The sequence below is a fragment of the Gekko japonicus genome, unplaced genomic scaffold, assembly GCF_001447785.1.
Source record: "Gekko japonicus isolate JY-2015 unplaced genomic scaffold, Gekko_japonicus_V1.1 scaffold19, whole genome shotgun sequence".
NCBI lineage: Eukaryota > Metazoa > Chordata > Lepidosauria > Squamata > Gekkonidae > Gekko > Gekko japonicus.
This window is the reverse complement of record NW_015164664.1, coordinates 271,101-286,735: the sequence shown is the minus strand read 5'-3', so window position 1 is coordinate 286,735 and position 15,635 is coordinate 271,101. Positions and strand designations below refer to the sequence as shown.

General features: G+C 46.7%; 1 protein-coding gene across 1 annotated transcript in view; it reads right to left on the bottom strand.

Annotated features, from left to right (window-relative positions):
* Positions 1-15,635, bottom strand: part of TEX11 (testis expressed 11) — an 86,669-nt gene that overhangs the window by 44,990 nt on the left and 26,044 nt on the right. Inside the window, exons 16-18 of the mRNA XM_015408925.1 lie at positions 2,118-2,230; positions 952-1,037; positions 74-127 (exon numbers count right to left, since the gene is read on the bottom strand). Of these exons, the coding sequence (XP_015264411.1) occupies positions 74-127; positions 952-1,037; positions 2,118-2,230 (253 nt within the window). The remainder of the gene's footprint in view (positions 1-73; positions 128-951; positions 1,038-2,117; positions 2,231-15,635) is intronic.

The window sequence follows — 15,635 nt, the reverse complement described above, 5'->3', positions numbered from 1 at the left end:
ATCTTTCTTACTGATTCAAGGCACATATATCTTGTACAAAGTTGATAACAAGGGTTATAAGAAATGCACTTACATCTCCTCCTGAGATTTCACTGTGATCTTGGACAACACAAGTCGAATCAAACATCTGTAAGCAAAAGAAATTGCACAAATAATCCTGTTAGTCAAAGCACCAGCCTTTCTTCAAGATCTCTAATTTTTCCTTTGAATTTTCATCAAGACTGAGCGCTCCCTTTTTGCACCATTCCAGTATGTGAGTACTCTTCTAATGATGTACATCAGCAGAAGGATTCTAGCTACCATTAAGTGTAGGTGCATGTAAATTCAGAAGAACGGGAATCATGTATATCTTTAAAATTTGGTCAAAATGTATTGTAGTTTCTGCCCAGATACAAGCTAAGGAGCAAAGTACTTGTAACATCAGAGTTCCATGACTGGAATATCAGATGTTAATTTCTGCCCAGAAATAGATGCTTGATTTAGATCAGGATTCAGTACTGACAAGGAGTAGTGAGTTAAACCCCCCCCCCCCATTTCCCCAATTTGGACATACCCCCCAGCTACTTTATGCTTAATAGTGAAAAAGACATTTGCCTAATAAGACAAAGCAGCCAATGGAAGTAAGGGGAAATTCTGATCAAGGAATAGTGTACAGGGAGTGGAGAGTCCCTGTCCTTCCCTATGGTTCTGATCCAAATGACACATTCACCATGTGGCTGCATTTCAGGAACATAATACACCTCTGGAGTTCCAATTATGGAACTCTGGTATCACAAGCAGCTAGAGGTATTATGAGCCAGGACTCACATATGACTAATCCATTCAGTCAACTGCATCTGTTACTAAAAGGAATATGAAATTAATCAGTTCGATAAAGTTAATATATCTCTGCATCACTTGATAACTTTAAACTGACTAATTTCATTAATGTAAACATAAATTGTAACTCACTTTAAAGCAGTAAGTGCTTGCTGATTGTCTTGCAGGAGCTGAGATAACAACTCCAAGGCTTTAATAGCCACAGACTGTTGCTCATTCTGGGGACGAAACGAAATATAGTTATTACTAAACGTAAAGGACAAGTAGTCCCTGTATCATTTTAGGCATAATATGAATCTCAAACTATACAATTTCATCTCTGTAATGCAAAGTCAAGCAATGATATGACCAAATTAGTAAGGGAATCTTAAAGTGTAACCTACAATGGAACATAGAGGGTCCTAAAAATATTATAAGTATACTCTAATTTAACAAAAACTGGACCAGAAAATACTATCCAGAACTACTGAATTAATCTGAGTTTGGCTTACCATAAAGTGTTTAAATACAATGACTTTATGTTACAGACAGCCATGGTGGTGGTAGAAAGTGCTGCCGAGTCACAGCCGACTTATGGCAATCCCTCGGGGCGTTTTCAGGGCAAGAGACATTCAGAGGTGGGTTGCCATTGCCTGCCTCCACATAATGACCCTGGTATTCCTTTAAGGTCTCCCATCCAAATACTAACCAGGTGTTGGCTAAAGAAAATGTCCTTACAATATACCAGCACAGACTTCTTTATCAGAGATATATAAAAGATGCCCACAATTATAACAGTTATCTCTTACTGGTCTGACTACAGCACATAAAGGAAATCTATGTGCAGGAGAAATGCTAGTTAGACTCTACATGAGAATAAGATTTTATTAAGAAAGATACAGAATTATTCCAATTTAAATTCACTGATTTCAATTGGTTTTGACTGGAGTAACTATGCACAGGATTGCACTATTAAGGTTGTAATTGTTATGTACATTTTTTGTTTGCACATGTATGCTGCATTTTTTTCTAGGCAAATTGATACAAAAAGACCTCTGTTAAAAATCCTTGATGCTACCAGGGCAGCCAACTTGTTTCAAAAAGAATTACTTGGCATCAAAAAAGAACCACTGATAAACTGAATTATGCGATGCGATCTGAAGAGAAACCACTGAATTATAGTGTTGCAAATTAAAAATGAAGTAGTAGTACTCTGGAGTAACCTGGGCTGAGTCAGACCAGAGCAAATTCAGAAAGAAATAAAAGTCAAGGATACCCCAAATCTAAAAATAAACTATTCAGTTGACCCTTTTTGGTACCTCCAAGGCAATCTGGGCTGTTAAACTTAGAAGGCTGGTAGCCATGACGCCATCTGTTAATAGTGTATCCAGCTGCACTGCTGACTTCCCCATCGCTACAATGGCATCAAAAGCTAAGACAATACAAGAACAAGTCAATAATAATAATAATAATAATAATGGATAATATAAAGCTTCTTTATACTAAATCTGACTACAGGCCAATGTTCTCTGAATGGCACTGGCTCTTCACGATCCCAGACAAAGTTCTTTCCCAGCAGCCAAGAGCCTTAAATGTATTGTTTACTTACTTCATTTATCTGCCTTTCTTGTTGGGATTCCAGGCATATGACAGTATAAAAATTTGCAATAAAGACAGTATAATACAATGAATACTGGAATAAATCTGGTTTAATCAATTAAAGAACAATGAAATAGAAAACATATAATACATTACATAAACTTCAAAGCGACAGCTTTTATGTTACACATAAAACAGGAGCTGTGCCACTGAGCTACAGTCCCTTCACTGGTTTCTGAAGTTTTCAGCTGATTTTCTTAAGGCCCGTGGGTACCATCAACTGCAAAGAAATTCTTCTTTACAACAAATATTCAGTATGAAGGTATATGCATGTTTTGGGTCAGTAACACACTAAACCCCTGATGTAATCTCTTCAAAGAACACTACTCTTGACTAGAGTAGGCATCATGTGGTACCTAAGCCATTAAGAACGTACCTAAGCCAGAATAAGGTATTTTACCATTTAGCAAATGTGGAGTAATATATAACAAATCAGTATCAAAGGGACCAATCTTAAGCAGGTCTACTAAGAAGTAAGCCCTATGTTATTCCAGCGTTCTTAGGACAGCAGCTAAAATCTCTTAATGCTGTGTTCCTGCAATACAATGATCTTTGATCCAAAGGAGTTAGCTGTGTTAGTCTGTTGCTTTAAAACAGTAAAAACCTCGGTAGTACCTTTAAGACAAAGACAGCTGTGTTTCTTGAAAGCTTATGCTACAGTAAAGTTTGTTAGTCTTAAAGGTGCTACTGGGCTTTTTACTATTTTACGGTGATCTTTGACACAGATGTTTCATATATTGAATGAAGGGTACCAAATAGTAAAATATCAGACTGTATCATCATATTCTAATAGCTCCTCATGGCCTCAATTTGTGGATAGCTAAATCCACAGATCAGGGCCACACGGAGGCTAAAGAGATCTTTCTGCACATTTGGGGGACTCCCCAAGTGTGCATAAAAATCTGAAATGTTTAAAAAATACATGAAGGGTTAAATTCCCCACAGAGACTCTCCCCTGCTGCTGCTCTCTGCAGCTCACCCAGAGCAGCTCCAGGCAAGCCAGCATAGTCTCTCCCTCTCCAGTGAGCTGCACCCCTCCGGGAACTCCACACCGGACTGGGGGGGGGGATGGGATTCCCTGTCCTGCAAGTCTTGCATGTCTCCACTGCTAGTCCATAAACTAATAGCAATCAGCCAAATCTTTGGATACTTAAATCTGGTGACTGGAGCTGTGAACAGGCAAAACAAATCTTTCTACAAACCTGAAAAGGGCCCCAGGTTTGCAGGAAATGGAGAAATATAAAACAATAACAAAAACTGGGGGTTTAAAAAACCAAAAATGATAAAAGGACCATGTCTTTCAGCCTAACCTACCTTAAAGGATCATTGTGAGGAGAAAAAAGGAGAAGAGGAGAATAATGTAAGCTGCTTTGGTCTCTACTGTGAAGAAAGGTGGAGTATAAATGAAATAAATAATATAGCTGAAGATGGGAGGCAGATAAAAGGCAGCTTAGTGAATGGCTGAGAAGGAGAGAATAAGGCAGGGGAAAGGGCGAGGACATGGGGGTTGACAGGAGGGGGAAGAGTGGGGGGGGTATTGCTTACCTGTAACTGATGATCTTCGAGTGGTCATCTGTGCATTCACACCCATGGGATCTAGTGCGCACGCGCTGTATCGATCAGCATTGTAGCAAGCTCTTAACGGATTTTCGCGCCCAGACCTCGGGCATGCGTAGGAACCCCACCGCGCATGCCCAGAGGGGTGGGCGCGGACATCCCGCCAGTTCCTTCTTACCGCCGCATATCAATCCCTATGGAAAATGTAGAAGCTGACAGCAGCGGGGAAGGAGGGCGGGTGGTGTGAATGCACAGATGACCACTAGAAGATAATCAGTTACAGGTAAGCAACATGTTTATCTTTGACGTGGTCTCTGTGCTTCACACCCATGGGAGATTAGCGAGCAGTGGCCTACCTGGAGGAGGGTGCTGGCAGGTCCTTACTGCGTAGCCGAAGATAGAATGCGACGTCTCATGTTGGTATTAGAGTTCTTACGGACGTCTAGGGCATAGTGCCTTATGAAGGTGTTAGGTGTAGCCCATGTAGCGGCTTTGGAAATGTCCGTCAGGGGCACTCCGTGGAGGAAGGCAGTGGAAGCTGCAACAGCTCGGGTTGAATGGGCCGTGATACGGCCAGGCAATGGCTGTTTGGCGATCAGGTAGCAGAGGCGGATGAGCCCCGCAATCCACTTTGAGAGGCGCTGAGCCGTGATGCGAGTCCCCAGCCTTACTGGTGTGTAGGAGATGAACAGTTGGGAGTCACATCTCGATGGCCGGGTTCTGTTCAGGTAGAACAGGAGCGCACGCTTCACATCCAAGGTGTGCAACAGTCTGTTTTCTGAGGATGTTGGAGCCGGGAAGAAATACAGGAGGAGGACATCTGCCTGTAGGTGGAATTCTGACACCACCTTTGGCAGGAACGAGATGTCAGGTACGAGGCGGGCACAGTCTGGAAAAAAGGACAAGCAAGGTGTGTCATGTCTGAAAGCCAGTGTTTCTCCAACTCGCCTCACAGCAACTAGAAAGGCCGTCTTCCACGACAGGAATTTTAGGTCGTAAGTTGCAAGTGGCTCAAAGGGTTTCCTCGTGAGCTGACGAAGAACTAGAGGAAGGTCCCAGGGAACGACAGGAGTTTTTATTTTTATTTATTTATTTATTTATTTATACTTTCGATTTCTTACACCGCTCTAATCCCAAAGGTTCTCTGAGCGGTTTACATTGCAAATTACCAATTCTAACTAGGGCCACATAGTATTGGCGGGAGGGGAATACCTAACAGGCACCCTGCCGGTTCTTTGTCGATCTCACAGCGGATCACCTCTCCTTTGATTCTGCGCTGTAGGTGTCTTTTTGTTTTTGGCTTGGCTCCGCAGCGGCTCCTTCTGGGCAGTTCTGTTGTTCCGCGACTGTGCGACGGCCTCCTTTCCTTGGCCTGTTCTGATAGGCTCCGGCCGAGCTGTGCCATCGCTTCGTCACGTCTCTGGGCCAGTCCCCGCCTTGGAGCACTTGCTGCTCGATGTTAGATACACCGCCATTCTTCGCTGAATCGCCGGATCGCCCCGTCGCCGACACCGTTACTCCTCTCCATCGCCGCTCCACCGGAAGGCGGGTGCCCCCCTGCAGCTAGGTAGGTACCCATTTATCTACTCACAAGCTTTCGAACCGCTGGGTAGGCGGGAGCTGGGACAAGGGCCAGGAGCTCACCTGGGCCACGATGGGACTTGAACAATCTTGTTCGTAGATAGATTACCTGCAGGCATAGATTACCTGCCTGCGCCACCGCTCCCTTGTATGGGAGGGTATAGGTGCAACAGTCCCTTCAAGAAACGTTTCAAAAGCGGATGCAAAAACAGTGTGCATCCGTCAACTTGAACATGGTAGGCTGAAAGTGCAGCCAAATAAACTCTTAACGAGGAGTGAGAAAGTCGCAAGTCAGCTAGAGACAGGAGGAATTGGAAAACTTTCTCGAGGCCTACGGAGGTGGCTCGAGGGGCATCGTCACCCAAGGAGGAACAGAATTTTCGCCATTTGTAATGGTACGACTTTTGCGTAGTAGGTTTTCTGGTGTTTAGTAAAACATTTGCTACGCGGGTGGAAAAGCCATTGACATTATTCTCCAGGCTCTCAACTTCATCCGTGGCACGTCGTGGTACAGGAGAGGGGAGTCGGACAGGAAGAGGAGGTCCTGTGCCGAAGGAAATTGGTGGTAGATCCCTGCTGACAATTTGAGGACGGTCGAGAACCATGGTTGCCTCGGCCACCACAGGGTTATCAGGATGCAGTCCGCTCCGTCGCTGATGATTTTGCGGACTACTCTCAGAAGCAGGGGTAGTGGAGGGAAGAGGTAGAGAAGTTCCCTGGACCAAGGATAGAGGAGACCATCCCCTAGAGACTGTGGGTCCCTGCCGCCTTGGCTCTGGTGGCAAAAACATCGACTTGGGGAACTCCCCACCTGCGGAAGAGTGGTAGAAGGTAGGTTGGGTTCATTTCCCACTCATGGAGACTGAGTCCTGCTCGACTTAGATGGTCTGCCTGCACATTCATGTGTCCTGGGATGTGCGTGGCTACTAAGAAGATGTCGTGGGCGATGTAAAGATCCCACAACTGGATGGCAAGGTTGCAAAGTGCCCCCTTTTTTGTTGACATAACTGAGTGCAGTGGTGTTGTCCGTGAGGACCGTAACACATTTCCCCTTGATCATTGGTAGGAAACTCGTGACAGCGAACTGTATTGCAAGTAGTTCCAGGAAGTTTATGTGCCGTTTGTGTTCGTGAGTGTTCCACTTGTCTCCGACACAAAGACCCATCATGTGGGCACCCCAGCCCGACAGGGAGGCATCTGTGGTTAGGGTGATTTGGGGTAATGGACGATGGAAAGGTGCTCCCTGGAAGAGATTGGAAGGAACAGTCCACCAAAGTAAGGAGACTCGTATGTTGTACTTGAGGATAAACCACAGTTGTAGGCGACGCATTCTTAATCTGGCAAAGACCAGGACTGACGTAGTTGCGGCCATAAGGCCAAGTAGCCTCTGTATTTGGAAAGCCGTGACTGACAGCTGGGTACGGACGACATTGGCTAGGTAAATGATGTCTGCCGCTCTGTCTTGTGGCAGGTAAGCCATGCAATTGTTGAAATCTATTTGGGCACCAATGTACTGTATTTTCAGAACTGGTTGAAGTTGGATACGGTAGCCTCAGGTCAAGATGGACAACACCCGTTAGTCCGTGGTGATATGATGCCAGGTGTGAAGGAAGGGTTTGAGCTGACTCGGTGGGAAGGAAGTCAACAGCCCTGCTTGGAGGACTTTGCCTGCTTAGTGCGGGAAGATTGTTGACCAGATCCAAACCTGGGTTTTTGAAAGGTGGGTTTTTGGCCTCCTGAAGACATATGTGGTCTCCATTGTCTGTCAGGAGACTGAGATTCGGAGTGCGCTTTTGCCAGGGCCAAGACCAAGTGCGAGGGCGATATTGTTGCCTCGTGGAGGATGACATTCCTAGAGCGCGAGAAGCCTTTATGCTCTTATCCATATCTTGGAGTATGGTATCGGTATGCCCTCCTTCTGAATAACTCTGGCTGCCTGAAGCTTGTCTTTAGGGAGGTGAGTCAGGAGTTCGGAGAACCTTTCCCACAGAGTATATTGATACCTGCTCATGCAGGCGAAGTAATTTGTGGTTTTCACGCCCAACGCTCCTATGGAGTAGAAGCGTCTCCCAAACGTGTCCAATTTTTTTACTATCCCTGTCAGAAGGAGCAGAGTGTGTTCATTTGGACTTGGACGAGGATGTTACAACCACCGAGTTTGGCTGAGGGTGGGAGAATAAAAATTCGGCTCCAGTCTCCTGGACTCTATACATGTGGTCCAGGCGTCTTGTTGACACTGGGGCTGATGAAGGCTTGTCCCAAGGTGCTTTCGCAGCTTGTAAAAGGACTGTAGACATGGGCAGTGCTATGGTAGTGGAGGTATCCAGTTGCACGATATCGAAGACGGCATCTGTAACCTGTGTTTGTTGTTGAACTACTGAGAGGCCTAGAGAATGGGCCATTCTCTTGACGAGGTCTGCATAGGAAGTGAGATTGTCAGATGGGGATATAGATAGATCATCTGCGACAGCTTGGTTAGGAGACTTATGGTCAGGGGAGGTGTGAGCCTCAGAGGCCTCAGTATCAGAATCCTCTTCCGCAGAATCAGAGGAGTTGTGATCTGGAATTTGGACCACAGTGACTTCCGTTTGACAGGTTAAAATCTTTGGTGGAACGACTTGGGGGTTGGGAGGATGACTGAGTTCCGGATTATGGTGGGAAGGATCGTCGGCCAGAGGACGAGACAAAGATGCTGAAGGTCTAGATCTGTAGGGTGACCTTGATCTGTGGGCAGAGTGGGTCGAGTAACGATCCCAGTCAGAATAGCCCGCTGGAGTCAACCACGGCATGGATGGTGGATAGCCCCAATAGAGCTACCTCAGCTGGCATTGGTCCCAAGACAGAGGTGGGGGGGGTAGAAAGACTGGGGGGAATGACTTCTGGATCGGGTACGTCTCGGAGACAAAGCATTAGCCTGCCTTTGAGAACGGTCCCTATAAACTCGGTATCGACAGGTTCAAGAAGCAGACGTGGAGGGTGACGCTGCGTGCTGCTAGAGGTATGTCGATTCCAATGTGAATCGATGTCGGGAGCCTCTGACACCGTTGATGTCGACGACGGGGAAGGAGAGGGCTCTGCATCCATGGGACGACTAAGGAGCTCCACCGTCTAGATATCAGAGTAAGGACACTCCAGCTGTTGTATAGGGGAGTCCAGGAGCTGAATGGTCAGTATCGGCGGAGTGGCATGGAGCTCCAATGCCGATACTACCGTTGGAGCGGGAGGCCCTTTAGGGGCACCACCCAGTGCAGACACCGCTACCTTCCCCTTCTTTGCCACCTTTAGGGACTTAGAGAAGCCCTTTTTTGTGGACTTGTGCTCCTTACTTGACTTGGCCCTCTTCTTCACTGGAGTGGAAGCGGAGGATTGCGCCTTCGATGCCGGTGGTTTCGGCGTTGGTTGGCCGATGTCAGAGGAGGGCCTTGATGCTGGAGCCATTGATGTTAATGGTCTCTCGGACTCCATCACTGAGGGAGGCTGTAACACCGACTCAAGTAGCGCCACTTTAAGGCGCCCAGCTCGGTTTTTCGTGTCTGGTTCGAAAACCTAGCACAGTGCCGACAAGATTCAGGTCGGTGAGACTCTCCCAAACAAAAAATGCAGAGGGTGTGGCGGTCAGGAGGAGCGAGTTTACTGCCGCAACCCTTGCAGTGGTTAAAAAATCCCCACTTTTTCTCCATAAAAAATAAAAATCGGAAGAAAAGAAGGGGTTTGGGGGGGGTGCCCGAAGGCCAAACTGAGGTAAACCAGCAACTTCCCCCTCAGCAAAAAACAATTTTTTAAATTATTTTTAAAGAACAGACGAAGACTAAGAAGAAAAAAGAAACTAAGGAAAAAATCCGAAGAGCCGTGAGGCAAATAGCCAAAAAAGCGAACCGATCAGACCAACGAGGAAAAGGTCTTTCCAACGCAGCGGTAAGAAAGGAACTGGCGGGATGTCCGCTCCCACCCCTCTGGGCATGCGCGGTGGGGTTCCTGTGCATGCCCGAGGTCTGGGCGTGAAAATCCGTTAAGAGCTTGCTACAATACCGATTGATCCAACGCGTGTGCACTAGATCCCATGGGTGTGAAGCACAGAGACCACGTCGAAGATCCATAGTTTTCCTAGGTAGAGTGGGGGAGGGGGAAACCTAAAGACAAAGGGCAGATAAAAGTAGGGTGGTTGTTGGGTAGGAAGGGGAGAAGAAAGCAGGAGAGAGGCTATGAGGGCTTTTAGGAATGGGAAAGAAGACATAGTGGGGGAGAGTGTTGCCTCCACAAAGTCCTTGCAGTTCTCACTTGTTCTATTCTATTCTACATGTTATTTTTCTCATTACTAGGGCTGTAACTGCATAGTAGTATTTTGGCTCAATGTAGGTTACTTTGTTCAGTTATACTTCAGACTCATGCATTTTGTGTAAGAACAAAAGCTGTTTTTTCACTTAAATTGCTGTTTCCTTTCCTAGATTTTATGCACCAATTACATATTTATTTCTGGGAAGAGATTAACTAAAACAAGTTCTGGTGAAAAAATTGCTATGTATATGCATGATGTTACTTGCATCTCACCCTTGATTTCTACAATTTGATGTGGAGCCAAATTATATATGAGATTGAAGACTTGTAATTAAGATCTCCCATGTTGGGTTGTTTCTTAAACATCAGCCACAGGGGAACTCCCAGTTTAGATCAGGGCTGTGGTGTGAAAAGGGGGTGTTTAGCTCTCCTCCACACATTATTGTTATTTGCTACACAGGGGAAAGCATAACAGTTCTCACATGGTTTGAAATGGCTATGTGCATTAGGAAAGATAGAGAGGAGAAATGCATCATTTTCAGAGACACACTCTAATACAAATTAGTTTAGAGATAGGAAGTGCAATCGTTATCCAGTCACATACTTGAAGGCCTTATAAATGCCTTTGTGATGTATGTAATAACTAAAAATATACCACACCATTTCCAAATATATGTCCAAATAACAGTGGTGTAGCTGAAAACCACCCATGTTATTCACTCCCTGATCACAGTTATTAGCATATAATGACAGTAATAACTACAATCAGGCAAGTGGGATTAACTATGCTGCTAGTATGCCATTGATACAGTGAACCTCTGCTAAGATCATGGGTCTGTATCTCTGCTCCAACTCAAGTCCAGAGATAAGCATCTCATTCCCCAGGTGTTCGAAAAACCCATCAACTGGAGGCATTTCCTTCTGCCTGATGAAGTATTCTATGTAATTTGAAAATCTGCATACCCTTCCAACAGCAGAAATCCTACAAAAGATCATATCTTTGTTGTGTTTAAAAGATAACCGTGAATTAAAATGGGAAAGTCAACAGAGAGCTGCTAAAGAGAAAGACTGATTCCGCAAAAGCAGTTGTTGCACCCTTGATCTCCCGTTTCCCCTGGGTGTACAGCGCAATTTCCCACTATTTGCTGCATGGCTGCATTTTGACCCACATCTCCCCCAATTTTCCCCACATCTTCTTGATCCTAAAAAATAAGGATCAAGAAGATGCGGGGGAAATTGGGGGGAGATGCAGGTCAAAATGCGGCCGCGCAGCAAATAGTGGAAATTGAGCAGTACAACTGGGGGAAACGGGAGACCGAGGGCGCAACAACTGCTTTTGCAGAATCGGTCACAATCTAAGACGCCTGGAAAGACCAAAACCTGCTTGTTATTGTTAGGTATTCTAAATTGAAAACCTAACAGTTATCTCTAGTTCCATGATCCTTTTTACCATGTTATTTTTTACAAGTATAGAGGGAAACTGATACAGGAGGAGAAAAGTTATTAATACTTTCCCCTTCTTCTATATCTCTACTAAAAACTGCCGTCCCCAAATTACTTTTAGCTTCAGTGGAAAAGCTTATGTGTAGCCATAAATTTTTCACAGTATGGCCAAATACAGCTTTGGGGGCATGTGAGAGGAAGTGTTTTTCTTCAGGAAAACATGGGGAGAAAGGATGAAATAGCCTATCTCTTCCAGCATGGGTCTCCTTAAACTATAGTTCCACAAGCTGAGTTCTGTTCAAAAAGTGGTAAAAAAGGATCACAGCACTGCATGTAATGTGTGGTTCTGCCCCAGGTTTAAGGACATACAGAAAACAGGGTGGCACTTTCCTGTAACTGTTGTTCATCAAGCGGTCTTCTGTTAGGGTTACCAAGTACCTACCTTCGAATTGGCGGGAGACACATGGTTCCCGGCCGGAACATCCCTCAGTGTAACACCCACCCACCCCCGCTGCACCATGCTGTCACCCAGATGTGACGCCAGCACGCTGGGCACGTAGCTGGGTGACGCTCTGGCAATGGAGCTGGAAACTCGATGGTACCTTCGAGTTTCCAGCTCCATTGCCAGAGCGTCGCCCAGCTACGTGCCCAGCGTGCTGGCATCATGTCTGGGCGACGGCATGGTGTGGTGCATTTGTTTTCCATGCGGGAATGTTCCTGACAAGAAGTATGTGTCCCCCACCGATTCGAGGTAGGTACTTGGTAAGCCTATCTTCTGTGCAGGCACACATGGGACTGTGCAGGTGCAGGCCAGCTCTGGAGATGAGGAGTCTAAAGCTTCCTGGAAGATTTGAAGCAGTAGGAGTGCTCCACCCCCACCCCCCCATCTTGCACTGGTGTTTTCCTGCCCAAACAGGCACGTGATGGAGAACATGCCTCCCTCAGTTCTCTTTTCACTGCTATAGACAAGATAGGCCCTCACAGTGAGCAGGCCACAGTGGGAAAAGGGTAAGCAATGTATACCTTACAGAAGACCACTCAATGAATAACAGTTAAAGATAAGTGCCAAATCTGTTTTCATCTTTGCAGCTTCTGTGCAGTCCCACATGGAAGAGTAGCAGACTCACTTACCGAGAAGGTGGGCGTGGGCTGGTCAGCAAAAAAAGTGACTCTAGCACTGCTCTCCTCACAGCTGCGTCTTTTGTGGAATCCACATTGGTGGAGTAATGCCCCGCAAATGTGGATGGTACCAGATATCAGCCATGTGAATATCGTTTACTTAAGACCCTGCCAAGAAAGGCGGCTGAAGAGGCCTGAGCTCTGGTAGAGTGACTTTTGGCTGGAAAAGGGCAAGGCACATTAGCTACTGAGTATGCCGACACCACCCATGGAGAGTTTGAGATGATACTGCTTTCCCTTTATTAGGGCCAACAAAACATACCAATAAGTTCTTGTCTTTCCTAAAACTTTTTGTATGCTTCAAATAAAAGAGTAGAGTCTTTCTGACATCCAGAGTATGTAGAGTTTGTTCCTCTATGGAAACGGTGCTTGGAAAGATACTGGCAGTACTATGTCCTCTGATATGTGATATGTGATAATGTTTGGACTAAGAACCACTTTGTGTTTATGAATGGAGGGTCACAATCAATGCTTCTTCTAAGCTGTGGACTCTTGTGAGCAAAAATTCTACTTTATGAGCTACTGACATTAAAGTTGTGAGCAAGCGATTTGGCTACTGCATAAATTAGTTTGCTCTGGAGCCATCCTTCCTGAGCTAAGACAAAAATCTGTGAGCTGGAGGCTAAAAAACTGTGAGCTAGATCACACTAACTCAGCTTAGAGGGAACACTGGTCACAATGCAGAGTATGTGTTGGCAGAGTAATTAACGCAGCAACAGTGTGCAACCTGATTAAAGAGTTCTGTACTGACTGGCAGGCTCCATATATCTGATGGCCATGCCCTGCTCTGTTGGCCAGAGGAAGTGTGGTTAGCAGCAGTTTTGGAAGTTTGGTGTGGTTTAGTCCAGGGTCAGGGCTCCAGAAACTCAGCATAACAGTGTCACTCAATTCAGGTCAGAGGATCAGAGATTCAACAGAGTGAAGTTGTTCAGTCCGGGGTCAGAGTAACAGGGATTAGCCATGCGAGGCAGTGACAGCATGTCAGCGTATAGTGTACGTGTTACATCCTTGCCCAGCAGCCTTTCTTGGGCAGCTTTATAGCCGCATGCCTAATTGTCAAACCTTCAGCCAGCTACGCAGGGTCAGTCCTGCAACAGTGCATCTCCATTATCAGCAAGCAGCTAGTGTTGGGACCAGGAGACGTGCACTTTGCCATCTTGCCTTGTCCCGGCCAGCACCCGGGAGCCGAGAGAGAGGGAGAGCTGGCCTGGGACGCCTCAGGACTCACCCGAGCACTGAGGAAGACGGCGGAGCTCGCGGAGGCCGGGAGAAGACGGAGGGCGGCTAAACTGGCTGATACGGGCCAGCGAGGAGCGGCGGGAATGCAGCGGGCTGGCAGCAGCGACGGCCCTGACGGAGACGGAACGCGACGGGAGGAGCTGGCAGGGGCCAGCAGGCGACGCACGGGGGAGGCGGCCGGGAGGGGCGGACCCTCGTCGGAGGCTGGGGAGCGGTGCGCGGCTTCGGGACGCAGCCGCTCGCCGATGGCCAGGCAAGGTCTCGGGGCGAGCAGGAGCACTGGGGCGCGGCCGGCGCAAGCGGCTCGGCGTGGTTCTATGTAAAGGGGAGCAGGGCCGGGAGGCAAGATGGGTGCTGGGAGCCGAGGGGGTAATAAAAGCGGAGCATGGAGAAAGGCCAATGATGTTGTCTGGGACTGGCTAAGGACCTGACAGAAGAGAGAGAGTCGAAGGGAGTCCTGTGCCACCGTAGAATCGGTGCTGAGGCCAGTAAAACCCAGGGACGGGTAAGAGCGGCTGGCGAGCCACTCTGCACACCCCGTCAGCTGAGGTCAAATCTCCTGCTCCTCTAGACGACGTCTCTCGGCTCCGGCCCTCACAGGCAGCCCATAAGTGGGTGCTCTGACCTGGGAGGGACACGTCCAGCTGGGAGTTGGCGGCCAGGGCCCAGGCAGACCCTGACATGCCTGTAGCTCTCCTCTCAGCCTCTGTCTACAGTGCTCTAAGAGTGTAGGCAATACTGGAGGGCTGGGAATGGCCAACTGGCTTTCACCTGCTGAGCCAGGGCTGGAGGGTGGTGATGGCTTTGCAACAGCTGTCTCCCCTCTTTGAAAACTGTCTGTAAATAATGGTTGTTAAGAGACTATTTGTGGTCTGCTCTTGCCTCCCTGCTTAGTGTATCTGCTGTGACACTGTATTGGCCCACTATGTGAATGATGTGTAGGGAGATTTTCTTTGAATGGTCCACTGCCAAGCAGGGAAGGACAGAGTCACTACTAGGCTTAAGCACGGAAGTCAGTTTCATTTGACAGTGGCCAGCAGGACCTGCTTGTTGACAAGGAGAGCGAATTGTTTGACAACATTGGAGATGTTTATGAATGCTTGTCTTCTCTGCTCATCAGACATATTGCAGTCAAGTGACTTTCTTCCATAGCAGTTTTGTTTGGACCGGAGTTTTCAAGCCACAAGTACAGATATCAGGAGGAGGAGGTGGTGAGTTTTTTACTAACAGCTCTCTGCAGAGAATGGGTGCGGGGAAACGCCTTCGTGATGGTGATAAAGAGGACAAACTCTCTCTCCCTGCCTCTAAGCAAACCAAAATAGTGGAATTCTTCCCCGTGGAGTCAGAACATACATTTGCCATTCCTGTATTTAATTCTTTCACTCCCCTAGCAGAAGATGCAGACAGGGAGAGTAAGCAAAAAAACAGTGGGGACAAACAAATGACAACCTCTGCAGATAATGAACAGTTAAATGAGAGCATGAAGTCAAAAAAAGGTTCAGCTGTAACTGAAGAGGAGATTAAGAAAACAGAGACCAGCTGTTTCAAAGCTGAGTGTTTTCCTCCTGAATTAAATGATATGCTAAAGCTAATGATAAGAACTGTAAACTTTACTATCAATGCTGTAAAAGAAATAGGTGACTTCCTGGAGAAAGTCTCCTCTTTAATGAACAGCTTTGGCAAAAAGGAGGCAATGACTTCTCATAACAATTATACTGACCTAGCTGCAAGCTGCTCAAAAGTTTTGCGGAGGAAAATTAATCCAGCTCCAATGGCTTCCTCTGGTTTCCAACAGACCAGGCAGCTAAAGACTGACGGGGGTAAAAAGACATGGAGGGATGATGGAACGTGTGCCCTTACTTTGCAATTACACAAAGTTTGTTTATCCATTTGCCACTATAAAG